Source organism: Salvelinus fontinalis, chromosome 18 (genome assembly GCF_029448725.1).
Source record: "Salvelinus fontinalis isolate EN_2023a chromosome 18, ASM2944872v1, whole genome shotgun sequence".
NCBI classification, from domain to species: Eukaryota; Metazoa; Chordata; class Actinopteri; order Salmoniformes; family Salmonidae; genus Salvelinus; species Salvelinus fontinalis.
Window position 1 is genome coordinate 39,121,599 of NC_074682.1, and position 23,496 is coordinate 39,145,094.

Here is a 23,496-nt window from a genome sequence, read left to right on the forward strand (position 1 = left end):
AGGGACATGTATTAGTCTGTGGCGACCTAAATGCCAGAACTGGACAAGAACCTGACACCCTCAGCACACAGGGGGACAAACACCTGCCTGCAGGTGACAGCATTCCCTCACCCATATGCCCCCCTAGGCACAACTATGACAACATAACCAACAAAAACGGGTCACAACTCCTGCAGCTCTGTCGCACTCTGGGTATGTACATAGTCATTGGTAGGCTTCGAGGGGACTCCTATGGTAGGTACACCTATAGCTCATCTCTTGGCAGTAGCACTGTAGACTGCTTTATCACTGACCTCAACCCAGAGTCTCTCAGAGCGTTCACAGTCAGCCCACTGACACCCCTATCAGACCACAGCAAAATCACAGTCTACTTGAACAGAGCAATACTCAATCATGAGGCATCAAAGCCAAAGGAACTGAGTAACATTAAGAAATGCTATAGATGGAAGGAATGCAGTTTGGAAACCTACCAAAAAACAATTAGGCAACAACAAATCCAATCCCTTTTAGACAATTTCCTGGGTAAAACGTTCCACTGCAATAGTGAAGGTCTAAACTTGGCAGTAGAAAATCTTAACAGTATATTTGACCTCTCAGCTTCTCTATCAAATCTAAAAATCTCAAATAGAAAACCGAAGAAAATGAGAAACAATGACAAATGGTTTGATGAAGAATGCAAAAATCTAAGAAAGAAATTGAGAAACCTGTCCAACCAAAAACATAGAGACCCGGAAAACCTGAGTCTACGCCTTCACTATGGTGAATCACTAAAACAATACAGAAATACACTACGGAAAAAGAAGGAACAGCACATCAGAAATCAGCTCAATGTAATTGAAGAATCCATAGACTCTAACCAATTCTGGGAAAATTGGAAAACACTAAACAAACAACAACACGAAGAATTATCTATCCAAAATGGAGATGAATGGGTAAACCACTTCTCCAATCTTTTTGGCTCTATAACAAAGAATAAAGAGCAAAAACATATACATGATCAAATACAAATCCTAGAATCAACTATTAAAGACTACCAGAACCCACTGGATTCTCCAATTACCTTGAATGAGTTACAGGACAAAATAAAAACCCTCCAACCCAAAAAGGCCTGTGGTGTTGATGGTATCCTTAATGAAATGATCAAATATTCAGACAACAAATTCCAATTGGCTATACTAAAACTCTTTAACATCGTCCTTAGCTCTGGCACCTTCCCCAATATTTGGAACCAAGGACTGATCACCCCAATCCACAAAAGTGGAGACAAATTTGACCCCAATAACTACCGTGGAATATGCGTCAACAGTAACCTTGGGAAAATACTCTGCATTATCATTAAAAGCAGACACGTACATTTCCTCAATGAAAACAATGTACTGAACAAATGTCAAATTGGCTTTTTACCAAATTACCGTACAACAGACCATGTATTCACCCTACACACCCTAATTGACAACCAAACAAACCAAAACAAAGGCAAAGTCTTCTCATGCTTTGTTGATTTCAAAAAAGCCTTCGACTCAATTTGGCATGAGGGTCTGCTTTTCAAATTGATGGAAAGTGGTGTTGGGGGTTAAACATACGACATTATAAAATCCATGTACACAAACAACAAGTGTGCGTTTAAAATTGGCAAAAAACACACACATTTCTTCACACAGGGTCGTGGGGTGAGGCAGGGATGCAGCTTAAGCCCCACCCTCTTCAACATATATATCAACGAATTGGCGAGGGCACTAGAACAGTCTGCAGCACCCGGTCTCACCCTACTAGACTCTGAAGTCAAATGTCTACTGTTTGCTGATGATCTGGTGCTTCTGTCACCAACCAAGGAGGGCCTACAGCAGCACCTAGATCTTCTGCACAGATTCTGTCAGACCTGGGCCCTGACAGTAAATCTCAGTAAGACCAAAATAATGGTATTCCAAAAAAAGTCCAGTCGCCAGGACCACAAATTCCATCTAGACACTGTTGCGCTAGAGCACACAAAAAACTATACATACCTCGGCCTAAACATCAGCGCCACAGGTAACTTCCACAAAGCTGTGAACAATCTGAGAGACAAGGCAAGAAGAGCATTCTATGCCATTAAAAGGAACATACATTTCAACATACCAATTAGGATCTGGCTAAAAATACTTGAATCAGTCATAGAGCCCATTGCCCTTTATGGTTGTGAGGTCTGGGGTCCGCTCACCAACCAAGACTTCACAAAATGGGACAAACACCAAATTGAGACTCTGCATGCAGAATTCTGCAAAAATATCCTCAATATATACAACGTAGAACACCAAATAATGCATGCAGAGCAGAATTCGGCCGATACCCACTAATTATCAAAATCCAGAAAAGAGCCGTTAACCTGTCTAGGATCAGCGTGCCGCTAGCGGCACACCCCCCCCCCCCCCCCAAATTTTTTTTATTTTTTTTAAATATTTCACTTTCACACATTAAAGTCCAATACAGCTAATGAAAGACACAGATCTTGTGAATCCAGTCAACATGTCCGATTTTTAAAATGTTTTACAGGGAAGACACAATATGTAAAGATGTACATCTATTACCTAAAAACACATTAGCATAATCCACCATCTTTTATTTGTCCACCAACACCAGTAGCCATCACCAATTCGGCTAAACTAAGATATTTATAGCCCCTAACCAACAAAAAAACTCATTAGATGACAGTCTGATAACATATTTATGGTATGGGATAGGTTTTGTTAGAAAAAAGTGCATATTTCAGGTAGATGGCATAGGTTACAATTGCACCCACCGTCACAAATGGAATAGAAAAACTACTTAGAGCAACGTGTTTACCTACTTACTAATCATCAAACATTTCGTAAAAATACACAGCATACACGAATCGAAAGACACAGATCCTGTGAATACAGACAATATTTCAGATTTTCTAAGTGTCTTACAGCGAAAACACAATAAATCGTTATATTAGCATAGCACATAGCACATAGCAGCCCAGCATTGATTCTAGCCAAAGTGAGCGATAAAAGTCAACATCGCCAAAAGATATTAATTTTTTCACTAACCTTCTCAGAATTCTTCCGATGACACTCCTGTAAAATCATATTACACATTCCATATAGAGTTTGATCGCAAATGTTTATATTTAGCCACCAAAATCATGGTTAGACAATGTGAAATGTAGACAAGCTGGTCAGAAAAAGTCCTTGCGCCACTTAGACAGTGATCTACTCTTATACATAAATACTCATAAACGTGACTAAAAAATATAGGGTGGACAGGGATTGATAGACAATTTAATTCTTAATACAATTGCGGAATTACATTTTTTAATTTATCCTTACTTTTCAATACAGTTTGCGCCAAGCGAAGCTACGTCAAAAGACATGGCGTCCTAAGCCACTAAAATGTTTCGACAGAAACACGATTTATCATAATAAAAATGTCCTACTTTGAGCTGTTCTTCCATCAGTATCTTGGGCAAAGGATCCTTTCTTGGGAGTAATCGTCTTTTGGTGGAAAGCTGTCCTCTTGCCATGTGGAAATGCCAACTGCGTTCGGGATGAACTGAAAAGCGTGCCCAGCTATTCACATCGTTTCAAAAATAAATGTCCCAAAATCGTACTAAACGGATATAAATTGCTATAAAACGCTTTAAATTAACTACCTTATGATGTTTTTAACTCCTATAACGAGTGAAAAGATGACCGGAGAAATATAACAGGCTAAACTAACGCTTGGAACAGGAGCGGGTCGGTGTCCAGCACACGCGTTACGCACCAAGGAAAGACTTGCTAGCTACAGGGTTTTTTAATTTATAGGGCCTGTGAACGCGCAATCGACCCCATTGGAATCGTCATCACGTAAAGGCATCCAGGGGAAGACGTAAGAAGTGTCCGTATAGTCATAGCAATAACAGTGCCCTTTTAACTGACTTCAGAACAGTGGCCAACATTTCTGAAATCTGACTCCATGTCAGGGAAATTGCTGTAGAATGGGCTCTGTTCCACTTAGAGACAAAATTTCAACTCCTATAGAAACTATAGACTGTTTCTATCCAATAATAATAATAATATGCATATTGTACGATCAAGGATTTTGTGGGAAGCCGTTTCAAAAATTACCCGATTAGCATAAATAGTCTAAACAGCGCCCCCATCCCCAACAGGTTAAATTCTACAACCACATAAAAGGAAGCGATTCCCAAACCTTCCATAACAAAGCCATCACCTACAGAGAGATGAACCTGGAGAAGAGTCCACTAAGCAAGCTGGTCCTAGGGCTCTGTTCACAAACACACCCCACAGAGCCCCAGGACAACAGCACAATTAGACCCAAACAAATCATGAGAAAACAAAAAGATAATTACTTGACACATTGGAAAGAATTAACAAAAAAACTGAGCAAACTAGAATGCTATTTGGCCCTAAACAGAGAGTACACAGCGGCAGAATACCTGACCACTGTGACTGACCCAAACTTAAGGAAAGCTTTGACTATGTACAGACTCAATGAGCATAGCCTTGCTATTGAGAAAGGCCGCCGTAGGCAGACATGGCTCTCAAGAGAAGACAGGCTATGTGCTCACTGCCCACAAAATGAGGTGGAAACTGAGCTGCACTTCCTAACCTCCTGCCCAATGTATGACCATATTAGAGAGACATATTTCCCTCAGATTACACAGATCCACAAAGAATTCGAAAACAAATCCAATTTTGATAAACTCCCATATCTACTGGGTGAAATTCCACAGTGTGCCATCACAGCAGCAAGATTTGTGACCTGTTGCCACAAGAAAAGGGCAACCAGTGAAGAACAAACACCATTGTAAATACAACCCATATTTATGGTTATTTATTTTCCCTTGTGTACTTTAACCATTTGTACATTGTTACAACACTGTATATATATAATATGACATTTGTAATGTCTTTATTGTTTTGAAACTTCTGTATGTGTAATGTTTACTGTTAATTTTTATTGTTTATCCTTTTCTCAATAGGGGGTGCTGTTTTCACTTTGTAAAAATTTCGTTCCCAAATTAAACTGCCTCGTACTCAATTCTTGCTCGTACAATATGCATATTATTATTACTATTGGATAGAAAACACTCTCTAGTTTCTAAAACCGTTAGAATTATATCTGTGAGTAAAACAGAACTCAAGTTGGAGCAATTTTCCTATGAGGAAGTGAGAAATCTGAAATCAGTCAGGCTGTTCTGAGGTCAGTTTATTAATTTGCAAGTCGTCTATTGGTCGAGATGCACTGCATACGCCTTCCCCTAGATGTCAGCAAATAGTGAGAATTGGAATGGTGTTGCTAGGCAGATCTGAGGGGTTTGGGAACGTGGGGTCCACTCTTTTCAACATTCGCCATGACGCAAGACAGACCTCAGGATGGCGTTCTGGAAAGCTACCGTTATAGGCCTAAGATATATCCGGCTCTGATTTTATTCGATATAGGTGTTAAAGACATCATAATGTTGTTATTTTAAACCGAGTTATATCAGTTTATATCAGTATATTGCGATTTTCGGATATTTCTTTGTGCTGCGTTCTAGTGAGTTGGGCACGTCTGGGCCACATGGCTAATGTTTATTGCTAATTCCAAAGTTGAAGGCGACAATCTACAACCCAGCAACGATTCTTCTGGACAAAGGACAACTTGTCCAAGATTCTGATGAAAGCTCATCAAAAAGTAAGAACTATTTATGATGTTAATTCGTTGTTCTGTTGAAAAATGTAAAACTCATATTCCGCCATTAATTTCGGTGCGGCCTCGCTTTAACGCACGCTGTATGTCGTAGTAACGTTAATTTTAAAAATCTAACACAGCGGTTGCATTAAGAACTAATGTATCTTTCATTTGCTGTCCAACCTGTATTTTTTAGTCAAGTTTATGATTAGTTACTGATTAGATTAGGTGCCTCTCCCAAGACTTCTCCCGACATATTGTTGGCAGCTTGGCTACTATTCTCATTGTATAACCACGTTTTGTGCCGCTAAATATGCACATTTTCGAACAAACTCTATATGTATTGTGTAATATGATGTTATAGGACTGTCATCTGAAGAGGTTTGAGAAGGTTAGTGAAAAAATTAATATCTTTTGCTGGTTTATTCGTTATCGCTATTGTTGGCTTGAATCATTGCTGTTGTGTGATTGGCTATTGTAGTAAGCTAATATAATACTATATTGTGTTTTCACTGTAAAACACTTAAATAATCTGAAATATTGGCTGGATTCACAAGATCTTTGTCTTTCATTTGCTGTACGCTGTGTATTTTTCATAAATGTTTTATGATGAGTATTTAGGTAATTCACGTTGGTCTCTGTAGTTATTCTAGTTGCTTTGGTGAGAGTTGTGATGGTGGCTGCAATGTAAAACTATGATTTATACCTGAAATATGCACATTTTTCTAACAAAACATATGCTATACAATAGATATGTTATAAGACTGTCATCTGATGAAGTTGTTTCTTGGTTAGTGACTATTTATATCTTTATTTGGTCGAAATTGTGATAGCTACCTATGCAGGAAAAAAATGGTGGGAAAAAAAAGTTGTGTCTTTTGCTATCATGGTTAGCTAATAGAAATACATATTGTGTCTTCCCTGTAAAACATTTTAAAAATCAGAAATGATGGCTGGATTCACAAGATGTGTATCTTTCATCTGGTGTCTTGGACTTGTGATTTAATGATATTTAGATGCTAGTATTTACTTGTGACGCTATGCTAGGCTATGCTAGTCAGCTTTTTTACTGATGGGGGTGCTCCCGGATCCGGGATTGTGACCAAGTAGAAGTTATCTCACTTTTGTATATTATTATTACCTCACTTGCTTTGGCAATGTTAACACGTTTCCCATGCCAATAAAGCCCCTTGAATTGAATATAGGAGAGTCTGATATATAACCCCTAACTTGAGTTGAGTCTTCACCAATGAGAATCAAGAGTGGCCTAGCTTCTGGGGTCTAGTGGTTAGAGTATTGGGCCAGTAACCGAAAGGTTGCTGGATCAAATCCCTGAGCAGACAAGGTAAAAATCTGTCATTCTGCCCCTGAACAAGGCAGTTAACCCACTGTTTCCCAGGTGCCGAAGACGTGGATGTTGATTAAGGCAGCCTCTCGCACCTTTCTGATTCAGAGGGGTTGGGTTAAATGCAGAAGACACATTTCAGTTGAATACATTCAGTTGGACAACTGACCACTTTCCCTTCATCCTTCATGACTGGCAAAGGCCTTGATTCTAGGCTGTAGAAAATCCTACATCCATTTCATTAGATCAGAACAGGATCGATTAACAGTGGTTCATATTGCTGGTTTGCATCCTAAAAAGGATAGCTGAGTAGACATTATTTGTCTACCCATATGATGTAGATCATTTTCAGGTTATTAGATATACAGTGCATTCAGAAAGTATTCCGACCCCTTGACTTTTTCCACATTTTTGTTATTCTAAAATGTAGTAAGTAAAAATGTTTCCTCATCAGTCTACATAATGACAAAACAAAAACAGTTATATTTAATTGTTTTGCAAATTTATTAAAATAAATAAATAATACCCTTTGCTATGATACTCGAAATTGAGCTCAGGTGCATCCTGTTTCCATTGATCATCCTTGATGTTTTTCCAAATTGAATGAAGTTCACCTGTGGTAAATTCAAGTGATTGGACATGATTTGGAAAGGCACACACCTGTCTATATAAGGTTCCACAGTTGACAGTGTATTTCAGAGCAAAAACCAAGCCATGAGGTCGAAGGAATTGTACGTAGAGCTCCGAGACAGGATTGTGTCGAGGCACAGATATGGGGAAGGCCACCCGGCCAAACTGAACAATCGGGGGAGAAGGACCTTGGTCAGTGAGGTGACCAAGAACCCAATGGTCACTCTGACAGAGCTCCAGAGTTTCTCTTTGGAGATGGGAGAACCTTCCAGAAGGACAACCATTTCTGAAGCACTCCACCAATCAGGGCTTTATAGTAGAGTGGCCAGACGGAAGCCACTCCTCAGTAAAAGGCACATGACAGCCTGCTTGTAGGTTGCCAAAAGGCACCTAAAGGACTCTGACCATGAGAAACAAGATTCTCTGGTCTGATGAAACTAAGATTGAACTCTTTGGCCTGAATGCCAAGCATCATGTCACGGTGATTTGTAGAATTAACGGACCAAAGCGCAGCATGCATAGAGTTCCACATGTTTAATTAAAGAAACTCACCAAAACAATACAGAACAAAAATGAAACGTGAAGTCAAATGCAGTGCACACTGGCAACTACACACAAACAAACAAGATTCCACAAAAACCCAGTGGAAAAAAGGCTGCCTAAATATGATCCCCAATCAGAGACAACGATAAACAGCTGCCTCTGATTGGGAACCATACCAGGCCAACATAGATAAATAATAACCTAGATAACCCACCCTAGTCACACCCCGACCTAACCATCATAGAGAATAAAAGGATCTCTATGGTCAGGGCGTGACACATCATGTCTGGAGGAAAAAATCCCCACAGCATGATGCTGCCACCACAATGCTTCCCCGTAGGGATGGTGCGTCGGAGGGCATAGCGGGTTTTCGTATAAGCTTTCGGGTTAGAGTCCCGCTCCTTGAAAGCAGCAGCACTACTTTTTAGCTCAGTGTGAATGTTGCCTGTAATCCATTACTTCTGATTGGGGTATGTATTTACAGTCACTGTGGGGATGATGTCCTCGATGCACTTATTTATAAAGCCAATGACTGATGTGGTGTACTCCTCAATGCCATTGGAAGAACCCCGGAACATATTCCAGTCTGTGCTAGCAAAGCAGTTCTGTAGTTTAGCATCTGCCTCATCTGACCACTCTTTTATAGACCAAGTCACTGGTGCTTCCTGCTTTGATTTTTGCCTGTAAGCAGGAATCAGGAGTATGTAATTATGGTCAGATTTGCCAAATGGAGGGCGAGGGAGAGATTTGTACGCATCTCTGTGTGTGGAGTAAAGGTGGTCTCGATTTTTTTCCACTCTGGTTGCACATTTAACATGCTGATAGAAATTTGGTAAAACAGATTTAAGTTTCCCTGCATTAAAGTCCCCGGCCACTAGGAGCGCCACCTCTGGATGAGCGTTTTCCTGTCTGCTTATGGCGGTATACAGCTAATTGAGCTCAGTTTTAGTGCAAGCAATGGTCTGTGGTGGTATGTAGACAGCTAAAAAAAATACAGATTAAAACTCTAGATAGATAGTGCTGTCTACAGCTTATCATTAGATACTTTACCTCAGGCGAGCAAAACCTCGAGACTTCCTTAGATATCGTGCACCAGCTGCTGTTCACATATATGCATAGGCCCTTGCCCCGTGTCTTACCAGAGGCTGCTGTTTTGTCCTGCCGATGGAGTGTATAACCCGCCAGCTGTATGTCATCGTTCAGCCACGACTCGGTGAAACATAAGATATTACAGTTTTTATTGTCCCGCTGGTAGGATATACGTGCTTTCAGCTCGTCCCATTTATTTTTCAGCGATTGAACATTAGCTAGCAGGATGGAAGGCAAGGTCAGATTAGCCACTCGTCGCCTGATCCTCACAAGGCACCCGGATCTTTTTCCACTAAATTTCAGTTTCCTTCTCCAGCGAATCACATGGATTTGGGCCTGGTCGGGTGTCTGTAGTAGTAAACAAAAAGAAACGTCCTCTCACTGTCAACTGCGTTTATTTTCAGCAAATTTAACATGTGTAAATATTTGTATGAACATCACAAGATTCAACAATTGAGACATAAACTGAACATGTTCCACAGACATGTGACTAACATAAGTGGAATAATGTGTCCCTGAACAAAGGGAGGGTCAAAATCAAAAGTAACAGTCAGTATCTGGTGTGGCCACCAGCTGCAGTGCATCTCCACCTCATGGACTGCACCAGATTTGCCAGTTCTGTGAGATGTTACCCCACTCTTCCACCAAGGCACCTGCAAGTTCCCGGACATTTCTGGGGGGAATGGCCCTAGCCCTCACCCTCCGATCCAACAGGTCCCAGACGTGCTCAATGGGATTGAGATCCGGGCTCTTCTCTGGCCATGGCAGAACACTGACATTCCTGTCTTGCAGGAAATCACACACAGAACAAGCAGTATGGCTGGTGGCATTGTCATGCTGGAGGGTCATGTCAGGATGAGCCTGCAAGGAAGGGTACCACATGAGGGAGGAGGATGTCTTCCCTGTAACACACAGCCCTCAGTCCAGCCTCTCTCAGCATATTGCAGACAGTTTGAGCACTGATGGAGGGATTGTGCGTTCCTGGTGTAACTCAGACAGTTGTTGTTGCCATTCTGTACCTGTCCCGCAGGTGTGATGTTCGGATGTACCGATCCTGTGTAGGTGTTGTTACACGTGGTCTGCCACTGTGAGGACGGTCCTTGCAGCATGCCTAAGCACGCAGATGAGCAGGGACCCTGGGCATCTTTCTTTTGGTGTTTTTCAGAGACAGTAGAACGGCCTCTTTAGTGTCCTTTAGTGTCCTAGTCCTAAGTTTTCATAACTGTGACCTTAATTGCCTACCGTCTGTAAGCTGTTAGTGTCTTAGCAACCTTTCCACAGGTGCATGTTCATTAATTGTTCATGGGTCATTGAACAGGCATGGGAAACAGTGTTTGAAACCTTTACAATAAAGATCTGTGAAGTTATTTGGATTGTTACTAATTATCTTTGAAAGACAGGGTCCTGAAAAGGGACATTTCTTTTTTTGCTGAGTTTATATCCCTCCCGTCCAGCTCATTGAAGAAAAACTATTCGTCCAGTTTGAGTTGAGCAATCGCAGTTCTGATGTCCAGAAGCTCTTTTCTGCAATAAGAGATGGTAGCAGCAACATTATGTACAAAACAAGTTACGAACAACTCAAAATAGCATGGTTGGTTAAGAACCGATAAGATGGCAAGGGCGCCAAATGCACATTTGTGGCCTGCTGGAGGTCATTTTGCAGGGCGCTGGCAGTGCACCTCCTTGCACAAAGGCGGAGGTAGCGGTCCTGCTGCTGGGTTGTTGCCCTCCTACGGCCTCTTCCACGTCTCCTGATGTACTGGCCTGTCTCCTGGTAGCGCCTCCATGCTCTGGACACTACGCTGACAGACACAGCAAACCTTTTTGCCACAGCTCGCATTGATGTGCCATCCTGGATGAACTGCACTACCTGAGCCACTTGTGTGGGTTGTAGACTCCGTCTCATGCTACCACTAGAGTGAAAGCACCGCCAGCATTCAAAAGTGACCAAAACATCAGCCAGGAAGCATAGGAACTGAGAAGTGGTCTGTGATCACCACCTGCAGAATCACTCCTTTTTTGGGGATGTCTTGCTAATTGCCTATAATTTCCACCTTTTGTCTATTCCATTTGCACAACAGCATGTGCAATTTATTGTCAATCAGTGTTGCTTCCTAAGTGGACAGTTTGATTTCACAGAAGTGTGATTGACTTGGAGTTACATTGTGTTGTTTAAGTGTTCCCTTTATTTTTTTGAGCAGTGTATATATATATCATGTATTGGGGACGTGCATCATTCCCTTTCAAGATGATTCGATACGTATCTACATACATGGGCTCCGATACGATACAGAGCTATACGTTTTAGTTTGAAATGATTCGGTGCCATTAGGTTTGATTAGAGAACAAATTGAATTGATGCAATTCGGATAGATACGATTCAATACACTAACATTTGTTGCATAAATACATTCATTGTCCATTCTAAATTCAAATCTGCTGTTGATAGAGCTCAAGAGCTGGGCCTCTCTGAGCTGGATGTTTGTGTATCAATATTTATTGTTTACAAATTAGCTATGACATAGCCAATGAATAGCACAACTTTCCATTCCACCCCATCTCGAAATTGAATGGTTTTGACCATTTGCAAATGTAATGACTTTCTTTTCCAGGCATTTCTCCTCCCACTTTAGTCATGAGGTGTGCCTCGCAAAAGAGAATTCTCGTTATGAAATTATCAACTTTACCCTGTATTAGTGGCGTGTATTCATGGATGGCAAGGGAAGCTAGGCTTCCTCAAAAAATTGACCAAGGAAAAAATAAATAAATAATTTAATGTTTATCTTTCGTCTGTGTTACATAATTTTCCTTCAATTCGCAAGAGGCTGAATATATTTCAGAGGAGAAAGCAACAGAGAGAGCGAAACAATGTCCCTCTGTCTCTATGCCTGTAGGCCATCTATCTGATGTTGTCTGGTCCAAATGAGTATGACATTGTTGCCGCCCATAGCATTAAAGGGAAGGGAAGCCAGCGGACATCTGGCATTCCATGGGAAAAACAGTATAAAAAATGTGCCAATTAATGTTGAGTTAAACTGAGCGAGCTCAACTATGAATGATCCTGGCGCACCAAAAAAAGTGTAAAGGGAAGCCAGCTTGGGTTTGGCATCACTCCTATCAAATCCCAAGATATGCAATTAACAGAAACTTTGTTGTATCTTGTTGTGTTGTTGTCCTCTCCGGTGGCTAACTAGCCAGCTAACTAAACTTGTCCCTTTCCTAAATTCGCCATGGATAGAGATAGGGATTTGGACTTGTTTTTTGTTGTTAATACTCCGTAGTGGCCAATGATTATAACCACAATTCTGTGGTTACAATCCAACCGTTAATTCATACATTGTTGTACCGTGGGCTGAGAGGATGGAAGTTCCATATGTAGCTAGATGTACGTAGAAGGCTAATGTTAACTAGCTAATGTTGCCCATGAATCAAAGTTAGGCTAGCGAGCAAGCATTTTAGCCAGGTAGCCTAGGACAACAAAAAACCTGTGTACTGTATGACAGACTGTTTTGTCAATGTCACACCATGATCTGTTTCACATGTCTTGTGCTTGTCTTCACCCCCCTCCAGGTGTCACCCATTTTCCCCATTATCCCCTGTGCATTTATACCTGTGTTTTTGTTTGTCTGTTGCCAGTTCGTCTCGTCTTGTCAAGCCTACCAGCATTTTTCCCCGTAATCCTGTTTCTCGTTAGTTCCTGTTTTCTAGTTCTCACAGTTTTTGACCGTTCTGCCTGCCCTGACCCTGAGTCTGCCTGCCATTCTGTACCTTACGGACTCTGCTCTAGATTACCAACCTCTGCCTGCCCTTGACCTGTCGTTTGCCTGCCCCCTGTTTTGTAAATAAACATTTGTTATTTTGAACTGTCTGCATCTGGGTCTTATCCTGGGATCTGATAGTTCGAAATAACAAATGTTTATTTACAAAACAGGGGGCAGGCAAAGGACAGATCAAGGGCAGGCAGGGGTCAGTAATCCAGGGCAGTGTCAAGAGGTACAGAACGGCAGGCAGACTCAGGGTCAGGGCAGGCAGAATGGTCAAAAACCGTGAGAACTAGAAAACAGGAAATAATGAGAAACGCGAGTACGGGAAAAAACGCTGGTATGCTTGACAAGACGAACGGGCAACAGACATAAAGAAAACATAGGTATAAATGCACAGGGGATAATGGGGAAAATGGGCGACACCTGGAGGGGGGTGGAGACAAGCACAAGACATGTGAAACAGATCAGGGTGTGACAGTCAACATGAAAGAGAGGAGGATGGCATAGGCGTTTCTCTACAAACACGAATGCCCATGCACACAGAAATCAGAACCATGGACAGCCACACATTTAGCGTATGTTGATTGGACTAAATTGTTTTTGGTATCTTTAAGTTGTCAATGTATTAGACTAAGCAGAGGTGATTTGATGATGTTGATGTCACGATCGTGTGGCGGATTAACGGACCAAAATGCAGCTTTTGGAAAATAAGCCATCTTCTTTTATTATAACACGAAGATGAACACGACACAAAAACACTTTAACAAAACAACAAAACAACCGTGAAGCTACAAACGTTGTGCACAAACATACAGGCTACTAACGTTCTTACATAGACAATTACCCACAACCAATGAGAGCCTATGGCTACCCTAAATAAGGCTCCCAATCAGAGACAACCGAAATCAGCTGTCTCTAATTGGGAACTCATTCAGGTAACCATAGACTCTTCTAGATAACTCACCAACATAGATAACGCTAGACATCTACACTCAACACAAAACCATATATTACACCCCATAACCCCTTTACCAAATAAACACCCAAAACCAACAAAATATAAACATTCCCCATGTCACACCCTGACCTAACTAAAATAATCAAGAAAACAAAGAATACTAAGGCCAGGGCGTGACATAACCCCCCCCTTGAGGCGCGAACTCCGGGCGCACCATACACAGTCTAGGGGAAGGTCTGGGTGGGCTTCCCTCCACGGTGGCGGCTCCGGCTCTGGTCGTGGTCCCCACTTCACCACAGTCCCTAACCACCTCCTTAGTTTCTTCAAAATAACCCCTCTCCACATTAATCCCATTGCATTAAGGGGGAGTTCCGGATTAAGGGCCAGTACCAGGGTAAGGGGCAGTACCAGGATCAGGGGCAGTACCAGGGTAAGGGGCAGCACCAGGGTAAGGGGCAGCAACAGGGTAAGGGGCAGCAACAGGGTAAGGGGCAGCTCCAGGGTAAGGGGCAGCTCCGGACTGAGGAATGGCAGCTCCGGACTGAGGGACTGCAGCTCCGGACTGAGGGACTGCAGCTCCGGACTGAGGGACGGCCCATGGCTGGCTGACAGATCTGGCTGCTCATGGCTGGCTAACTGATCTGGCTGCTCATGGCTGGCTGACGGATCTGGCTGCTCATGGCTGGCTGACGGATCTGGCTGCTCATGGCTAGCTGACGGATCTGGCTGCTCATGGCTAGCTGACGGATCTGGCTGCTCATGGCTAGCTGACGGATCTGGCTGCTCATGGCTAGCTGACGGATCTGGCTGCTCATGGCTAGCTGACGGATCTGGCTGCTCATGGCTAGCTGACGGATCTGGCTGCTCATGGCTAGCTGACGGATCTGGCTGCTCATGGCTAGCTGACGGATCTGGCTGCTCATGGCTAGCTGACATATCTGGCTGCTCATGGCTGGCTGACGGATCTGGCTGCTCATGGCTGGCTGACGGATCTGGCTGCTCATGGCTGGCTGACGGATCTGGCTGCTCATGGCTAGCTGACTGATCTGGCTGATCCTGTCTGGTTGGCGGCTCTGGCAGATCCTGTCTGGTTGGCGGCTCTGGCAGATCCTGTCTGGTTGGCGGCTCTGGCAGATCCTGTCTGACGGACGGCTCTAGCGGCTCCTGTCTGGCTGGCGGCTCTAGCGGCTCCTGTCTGGCTGGCGGCTCTAGCGGCTCCTGTCTGGCTGGCGGCTCTAGCGGCTCCTGTCTGGCTGGCGGCTCTAGCGGCTCCTGTCTGGCTGGCGGCTCTAGCGGCTCCTGTCTGGCTGGCGGCTCAGTGGGCTCATGGCAGACGGGCGGCTTTGCAGGCTCATGGCAGACGGGCGGCTTTGCAGGCTCATTGCAGACGGATGGCTCAGATGGCGCTAGGGAGACGGATGGCTCAGATGGCGCTGGGGAGACGGGCAGTTCAGTCATTGCTGTGCAGACGGCAGACTCCTGCCGGCTGAGGCGCACTGTAGGCCTGGTGCGTGGTGCCGGGACTGGTGGCACCGGGCTGGGGACACGCATCTCAGGGCTAGTGCGGGGAGCAGCAACAGGACGCACAGGACTCTGGGGACACACAGGAGGCTTGGTGCGTGGTTTAGACACTGGTGGTAAAGGGCTGGAGACACGCACCACATAGCTAGTGCGTGGAGGAGGCACTGGTGGTACTGGATTGGGGCGGGGAGGTGGCGCCGGAAATACCGGACCGTGCAGGCGTACTGGCTCCCTTGAACGCCGAGCCTGCCCAACCTTACCTGGTTGTATGCTCCCCGTCGCCTGACCAGTACGGGGAGGTGGAATAACCCGCACCGGCCTATGTAGGCGAACCGGGGACACCATGCGTAAGGCTGGTGCCATGTACGCCGGCCCGAGGAGACGCACTGGTGACCAGATACGTTGGGCCGGCTTCATGACATACGGCTCAACGCTCAGTCTAGCCCGGCCGATACGTGGAGCCGAAATGTACCGAACCGGGCTATGCACGCGTACAGGAGACACCGTGCGCTCTACTGCGTAACACGGTGTCTGCCCGTACTTCCGCTCTCCACGGTAAGTACAGGGAGTAGGCGCAGGTTTCCTACCTGACTTCGCCACACTCCCTTTAAGGCCCCCCCCAAGAAATTTTTGGGTTGTACTCACGGGTCTCCAGCCTTGTCTCCGTGCTGCCTCCTCATATCGCCTCCTCTCGGCTTTCGCTGCCTCCAGCTCTTCACGAGAGAGGCGATATTCTCCAGGTTGAGCCCAAGGTCCATCTTCTTCCAATTCGTCCTCCCAACTCCAGAGATCCTGTGTAGGTAGGTCCTGTTGCCGCCTTCCATGCCGCTTGGTCCTATGGTGGGTAATTCTGTCACGATCGTGTGGCGGATTAACGGACCAAAATGCAGCTTTTGGAAAATAAGCCATCTTCTTTTATTATAACACGAAGATGAACACGACACAAAAACACTTTAACAAAACAACAAAACAACCGTGAAGCTACAAACGTTGTGCACAAACATACAGGCTACTAACGTTCTTACATAGACAATTACCCACAACCAATGAGAGCCTATGGCTACCCTAAATAAGGCTCCCAATCAGAGACAACCGAAATCAGCTGTCTCTAATTGGGAACTCATTCAGGTAACCATAGACTCTTCTAGATAACTCACCAACATAGATAACGCTAGACATCTACACTCAACACAAAACCATATATTACACCCCATAACCCCTTTACCAAATAAACACCCAAAACCAACAAAATATAAACATTCCCCATGTCACACCCTGACCTAACTAAAATAATCAAGAAAACAAAGAATACTAAGGCCAGGGCGTGACAGTTGAAATGGTGCTGGAATAGTGGAGGCAGCTCCTTTTATCTTTGCGGCTTGTGGTAACTCTCCGTGGTTCTAAATCAATAGTTGTTTAACGGTCCGAAAATGTCCGAAACATGATAACAATAACCAAGCAAATTACGGAATGCAAAATGACTTGTAGATCAATGACTGTTAACACAGTTACATGCCTTTAGTTCGACACTGTTGGAGAGGACGCACCAGTTGTCACAAAATATCAGGTATTTTCAGAAAGTAGAAAGTAATATGAGAAACAAAATGTTATGGAATCAGCCATTCGTAACAATTTTATGATGGATGCATGATGCTATTTTTGGATTGGGGTCAGCAGACCAATGCGGTCATATTTTAAACATTTAAATCAGGGACTGATGCATATCGTGAATTGTTACATCCCTATGATATATGCCATTTAGCAGATGGTTTATCCAAAGCGAAGTACAGTCATGCGTACATACATTTTACATATGGGTGGTCCCGGGAATTGAACACACTACCCTGGCGTTTCAAGCACCATGCTCTACCAACTGTGTCATTGAGGGAACAGTGGGTGAGTTCCTCAGGGGGTGAGTCCATTGGGAATATTATCCTTATCCCTGATGGCTTAACTGGTAAGGAGTTTTCCTCCTGTCATTTAACATCGCAGAGACATTGAACATTTCCCTTACAAATAAGGACTAAAGATGTAATAAATTATTTTAACAGAGTTATGTATGTAACATATCTCTCTTTCTCTCTCTTTCTCTCTCTTCACCCCCTCTCCTCCCCCTTTCTCTTCCTCTCTCTTCCCCCTTTCTCCCTCCAGTGAGTGGTACTTGAATGGGAACTACCTGGTCATCATGGTGTCCATCAGTGTCATCCTGCCTCTGGCGTTGATGAAGCAGCTAGGTGAGAAAACCTAAATAATTGTTTAATTAACAATTTTATAATCATAAGTGACATTTTGTGTTATGTTTTGTAAATGAAGGTTCTCCGAATTTATTTTTTGGCTTACACATGAAAAATGACTCATTATTTTCATATATATATATATATATATTTTTTAAATTAATCTTGAACAGTCATTTAATTTCTTCATTGTGTTTCCCCATAACACTTCCAGGGATAGAAAGGATTAAAACCAGTGACCGACCTCTCTTCTGTCTCATTTCTCCTCCCGCTCCTTCTCTTCCACCTTCTCTTTCACAATCCCCCTCTCTTGCCCCCTCTCATTTTTCTCTTTATTCTTGTGTTACATGGCAAACACTCCCCCACTGTTTTAGGATGGACTCAAAGTAGATATCTGTGCTAAACTGTGTCAACTGAGATGTTACTCTCAGCAGTCTTATGAAAATGTAAAACTACCCAGCTCAGAATTCCCTGGCTTCGTGTCCATTTAATGAGCTCTCTCATTTAACAAAGTGAAATGTCTACAAAGCTTTCATCAAGTGACAGAGTAAGAGTCTCTGTGTTTTTCTCCCATACGTTTTGCTCTGTCTGTTTATGTATGCCCATGTCACTGGGATAACAGTGGGAAAAACTGCTCATTATACAATTACACAAGAGAGAGAGAGAAGAGAGAGATGGAGAGGAAGACAGAGTAGAGAAAGGGTGAGAGATGCAGAGATAGGGGTGGGCGGCTGGGAGAGAAGTCCTGACCTCTTGTTAAGCGGTTCTCTCCTTCAGAGAATTGAGCCAAGAGAGAGAGAGGAGAGAAAGATAGAGAACACAGAGCGAGAGAAAGAGAGAGAGAGCGAGCAGAGAGTAGAAAGAGAGTCCATGCTGCCAGGGCAAAGTAATGAGATGCAGTCCTGTTTAGTTTAGTCCACTGGGCCCTCTAAGAACATACACGCTTATGATCTCACACCCAAACACATTGTCATGAAACTGGGAATGTTTGTATATATTCCCTATAATTAGCATTGGGATTGAGGAAATATTGAGAGTCCTTCTAACCTCCCACATCACTTTTCTCAGAGGATATAGCAGGGTGATGTCTGATGTGAGTAGTTCTGATGTCGTCACTGTGTTGTTTCAGGGTACCTGGGCTACACCAGTGGCTTCTCTCTCACCTGCATGGTCTTCTTCCTCATCTCGGTATGTACTGTCATATTATACAGCTGTAGACCTCCACCTGTTGCAGTGCTCTTGTAATGGACCCAACCCTAACTGGAACGCTGTGTGTAACATAATTTGTATGCAAATCTCCCAATGACATCAATGCATGAGTTACACACAAGTCCGAGTTACGTGCACGGATCTCAAGTCGGCACAATATGCATGTGTGTCAACCAGTGTCACGCCCTGGCCTTAGTATTCTTTGTTTTCTTTATTATTTTAGTTAGGTCAGGGTGTGACATGGGGAATGTTTATGTTTTGTTAGTTTTGGGTGTTTATATGGTAAAGGGGTTATGGGGTGTAGTATATGGGTTTGTGTTGAGTGTAGATGTCTAGCGTTGTCTATGTATGTTTAGTTGTCTAGGAGAGTCTATGGTTACCTGAATGAGTTCCCAATTAGAGACAGCTGATTTCGGTTGTCTCTGATTGGGAGCCTTATTTAGGGTAGCCATAGGCTCTCATTGGTTGTGAGTAATTGTCTATGTCAGAACGTTTGTAGCCTGTGTGTGTAAGTGCACAACGTTATTTAGCTTCACGGTCGTTTGTTGTTTTGTTCGTTTTGTTAAAGTGTTTCGTGTCGTGTTTATTTTTCGTCATCTTTTAAAATAAAAGAAGATGGCTTACTTTCCAAAAGCTGCGTTTTGGTCCATCAATCCGCCACACGATCGTGACAGAATTACCCACCATCGGACCAAGCAGCGGAAAACAAAGCAACAGCAGCAATGTCAAGACTCCTGGGCGTGGGAGGAAATTCTAGACGGGAGAGGACCCTGGTCACAGCCAGGGGAATATCACTGCCCCAAGGCAGAGATGGAGGCAGCACGGCGACACGGGAGGAAGCCCAAGAGACAGCACAAATTTTTTTTTGGAGGGGGGCACTTGGAGCAGTCGGCGAAGTTGAGGGGTGAGTCTGAGTGGGTCGAGGAGTTATTGGACAGATTGGAGGAGAGTGAACGAAGGGGAGATTATGAGACATTCGAAGAGTTGTTGACGAAATTGGAGGAGAGTGAAGAGAGAGAGCTGTTGGTTTGGCAGAGTATGCAATGCATTCTCCCTGAGGAGCGTATTAGCTGTCCGATGCCACCTGTGTCAGTTCCTCGTACTCAGCCTGAAACTTGTGTTAAAATTCCGGAACATTTGATGCCGGCTATACACACCAGGTCTCCAGTACACCTTCACAACCCGGTGTGTCCTGTTCCTACTTTTTGCACTCATCCTGAGATGCATGTCCCCAGCCCTGTACCACTAGTTCCGGCACCAAGCACTAGGTCTAAGGTGCGTCCCCAGAGCCCTTTACGCACTGTTCCTGCTCCCCGCACTAGCTTCGAGGTGCGTGTTTCCAGCCCATTACCACCAGTGCCTACACCACGCATCAAGCTTCCTGGGTGTCTCCAGAGCCCTGTTCTTCCTCCACGTACTAGCCCTGTGGTGCGTGTCTCCAGCACATTACCACCAGTGCCTACACCACGCACCAAGCCCTCTGTGTGTCTCCAGAGTCCTGTACGCACTGTTCCTTCTCCCCGTACTCGCCCTGATGTGCGGGTCCTCAGCCCGGTACCACCAGTACCGGTACCACGCACAAGGCCTATAGTACGCCTTGAGAGTCCAGTGTGCCCTGTTGTTGCTCCCCGCACTAGCCTTGAGATGCGTGTCCCTAGCCCGATACCACCAGTGCCGGCACCACGCACTAGGCCTAATGTGCGTCTCCCAGGGTCCAGTATGCCCTGTTCCTTCTCCCCGCACTAGCCCTGAGATGCGTGTCCCCAGCCCGGTGCCACCAGTCCCGGCACCACGCACCAGGCCTACAGTGCGCCTCAGCCGGCAGGAGTCTGCTGTCTGCACGGCGATGACTGAACTGCCCGTCTCCCCAGCGCCATCTGAGCCATCCGTCTCCCCAGCGCCATCTGAGCCATCCGTCTCCCCAGCGCCATCTGAGCCATCCGTCTGCCATGAGCCTGCAAAGCCGCCCGTCTGCCATGAGCCTGCAAAGCCGCCCGTCTGCCATGAGCCTACTGAGCCGTCCGCCAGACAGGAGCCGCTAGAGCCGCCAGCCAGACAGGAGCCGCTAGAGCCGTCCGTCAGACAGGATCTGCCAGAACCGCCAACCAGACAGGATCTGCCAGAGCTGCCAACCAGACAGGATCTGCCAGAGCTGCCAACCAGACAGGATCTGCCAGAGCCGCCAACCAGACAGGATCTGCCAGAGCCGCCAACCAGACAGGAGCAGCCAGATCAGTCAGCCAGCCATGAGCAGCCAGATCCGTCAGCCAGCCATGAGCAGCCAGATCCGTCAGCCAGCCATGAGCAGCCAGATCCGTCAGCTAGCCATGAGCAGCCAGATCCGTCAGCTAGCCATGAGCAGCCAGATCCGTCAGCTAGCCATGAGCAGCCAGATCCGTCAGCTAGCCATGAGCAGCCAGATCCGTCAGCTAGCCATGAGCAGCCAGATCCGTCAGCTAGCCATGAGCAGCCAGATCCGTCAGCTAGCCATGAGCAGCCAGATCCGTCAGCTAGCCATGAGCAGCCAGATCCGTCAGCCAGCCATGAGCAGCCAGATCCGTCAGCCAGCCATGAGCAGCCAGATCCGTCAGCTAGCCATGAGCAGCCAGATCCGTCAGCTAGCCATGAGCAGCCAGATCCGTCAGCTAGCCATGAGCAGCCAGATCCGTCAGCTAGCCATGAGCAGCCAGATCCGTCAGCCAGCCATGGGCCATCCCTCAGTCCGGAGCTGCAGTCCCTCAGTCCGGAGCTGCAGTCCCTCAGTCCGGAGCTGCCATTCTTCAGTCCGGAGCTGCCCCTTATCCTGGTGCTGCCCCTTACCCTGGTGCTGCCCCTTACCCTGGTGCTGCCCCTTACCCTGGTACTGCCCCTGACCCTGGTACTGCCCCTGACCCTGACCCTGGTACTGCCCCTGACCCTGGTACTGCCCCTTACCCTGGTACTGCCCCTTACCCTGGTACTGGCCCTTAGTCCGGAGCTGTCCCTTAATGCAATGGGATTAATGTGGAGAGGGGTCATTTTGAAGAAGCTAAGGAGGTGGTTAGGGACTGTGGTGAAGTGGGGACCACGACCAGAGCCGGAGCCGCCACCGTGGAGGGAAGCCCACCCAGACCCTCCCCTAGACTGTGTATGGTGCGCCCGGAGTTCGCGCCTCAAGGGGGGGGTTATGTCACGCCCTGGCCTTAGTATTCTTTGTTTTCTTTATTATTTTAGTTAGGTCAGGGTGTGACATGGGGAATGTTTATGTTTTGTTAGTTTTGGGTGTTTATATGGTAAAGGGGTTATGGGGTGTAGTATATGGGTTTGTGTTGAGTGTAGATGTCTAGCGTTGTCTATGTATGTTTAGTTGTCTAGGAGAGTCTATGGTTACCTGAATGAGTTCCCAATTAGAGACAGCTGATTTCGGTTGTCTCTGATTGGGAGCCTTATTTAGGGTAGCCATAGGCTCTCATTGGTTGTGAGTAATTGTCTATGTCAGAACGTTTGTAGCCTGTGTGTGTAAGTGCACAACGTTATTTAGCTTCACGGTCGTTTGTTGTTTTGTTCGTTTTGTTAAAGTGTTTCGTGTCGTGTTTATTTTTCGTCATCTTTTAAAATAAAAGAAGATGGCTTACTTTCCAAAAGCTGCGTTTTGGTCCATCAATCCGCCACACGATCGTGTCAACCAGTGGCGATTTTAGCATGTTTTTTGCAAATCTTAGTGGTGGGGGGGGGGGGGGGGGGGGGGGAGAATGTGGGATGCATGCCAGCAAAGCCACTACACAATAAAACACTAAACAACACATGAATTGCAATAAACCACATCTACACCTGGCTATCAGTGGGGCCTTGTCTGGCAGCGAAACAGTTCATTCAGCCGTTTAAAAAACATAGCTGATACGGCTGACTTGCTTAAACAAATGTGGTTTCTACTGACAATTGAGATGTACAAACTATGGCATAAGGGGACGACAAGCGGATAAAAGGCAATCCGTAATTTCGATAAGAAATTATTGAGCGAGCTAGGACGGACTTAGTCAATATTACTATTTGTTCAGCACTTTTGAAAATGTACAGCGACAGAATTCAGAACATGAGCCGTTCTTACAGTATTCTCCTTGTACACCAAGTCAGAACCGTAGGATAAATAAAGGGGGCATATAAGCAGACAATGAAAGCTCTTACAATATTCAATGATTACATTTCTCAAAACAGGTTATAGGCTACTTGTGCAACACGAAGTCAGAACAGTAGACAAATGAGGGGAAAATAGACCAAATTATTAGGGTGAGGCACATGGGCTACTAACAGCTTACTACACAACATACACGTAGTATTACTTTCTTAGCTACAGTATACATATCTCCCTGGCATATTACATAATTTATGCAGCAGTATACAAGATACGCTTGGACACACCTTGTTGTGCTGTGCCGATAGAGATGTCAGCTTCACTTCTACTCCTTAGGAAACTGTGCAGTATTTTGTTTTTTTCTGTATTATTTATTACATTGTTAGCCCAGAAAACCTTAAGTGTTATTACAT

General features: G+C 45.0%; 1 protein-coding gene across 3 annotated transcripts in view; it reads left to right on the top strand.

Moving 5' to 3' along the window:
* LOC129815479 (sodium-coupled neutral amino acid transporter 3-like) overlaps window positions 1–23,496 on the top strand; it is a 94,260-nt gene that overhangs the window by 51,976 nt on the left and 18,788 nt on the right. For all 3 annotated transcript variants that reach the window (XM_055869348.1, XM_055869350.1, XM_055869349.1), the window contains 2 exons: window positions 17,681–17,763; window positions 18,893–18,951. In XM_055869348.1, the coding sequence (XP_055725323.1) occupies window positions 17,681–17,763; window positions 18,893–18,951 (142 nt within the window). The remainder of the gene's footprint in view (window positions 1–17,680; window positions 17,764–18,892; window positions 18,952–23,496) is intronic.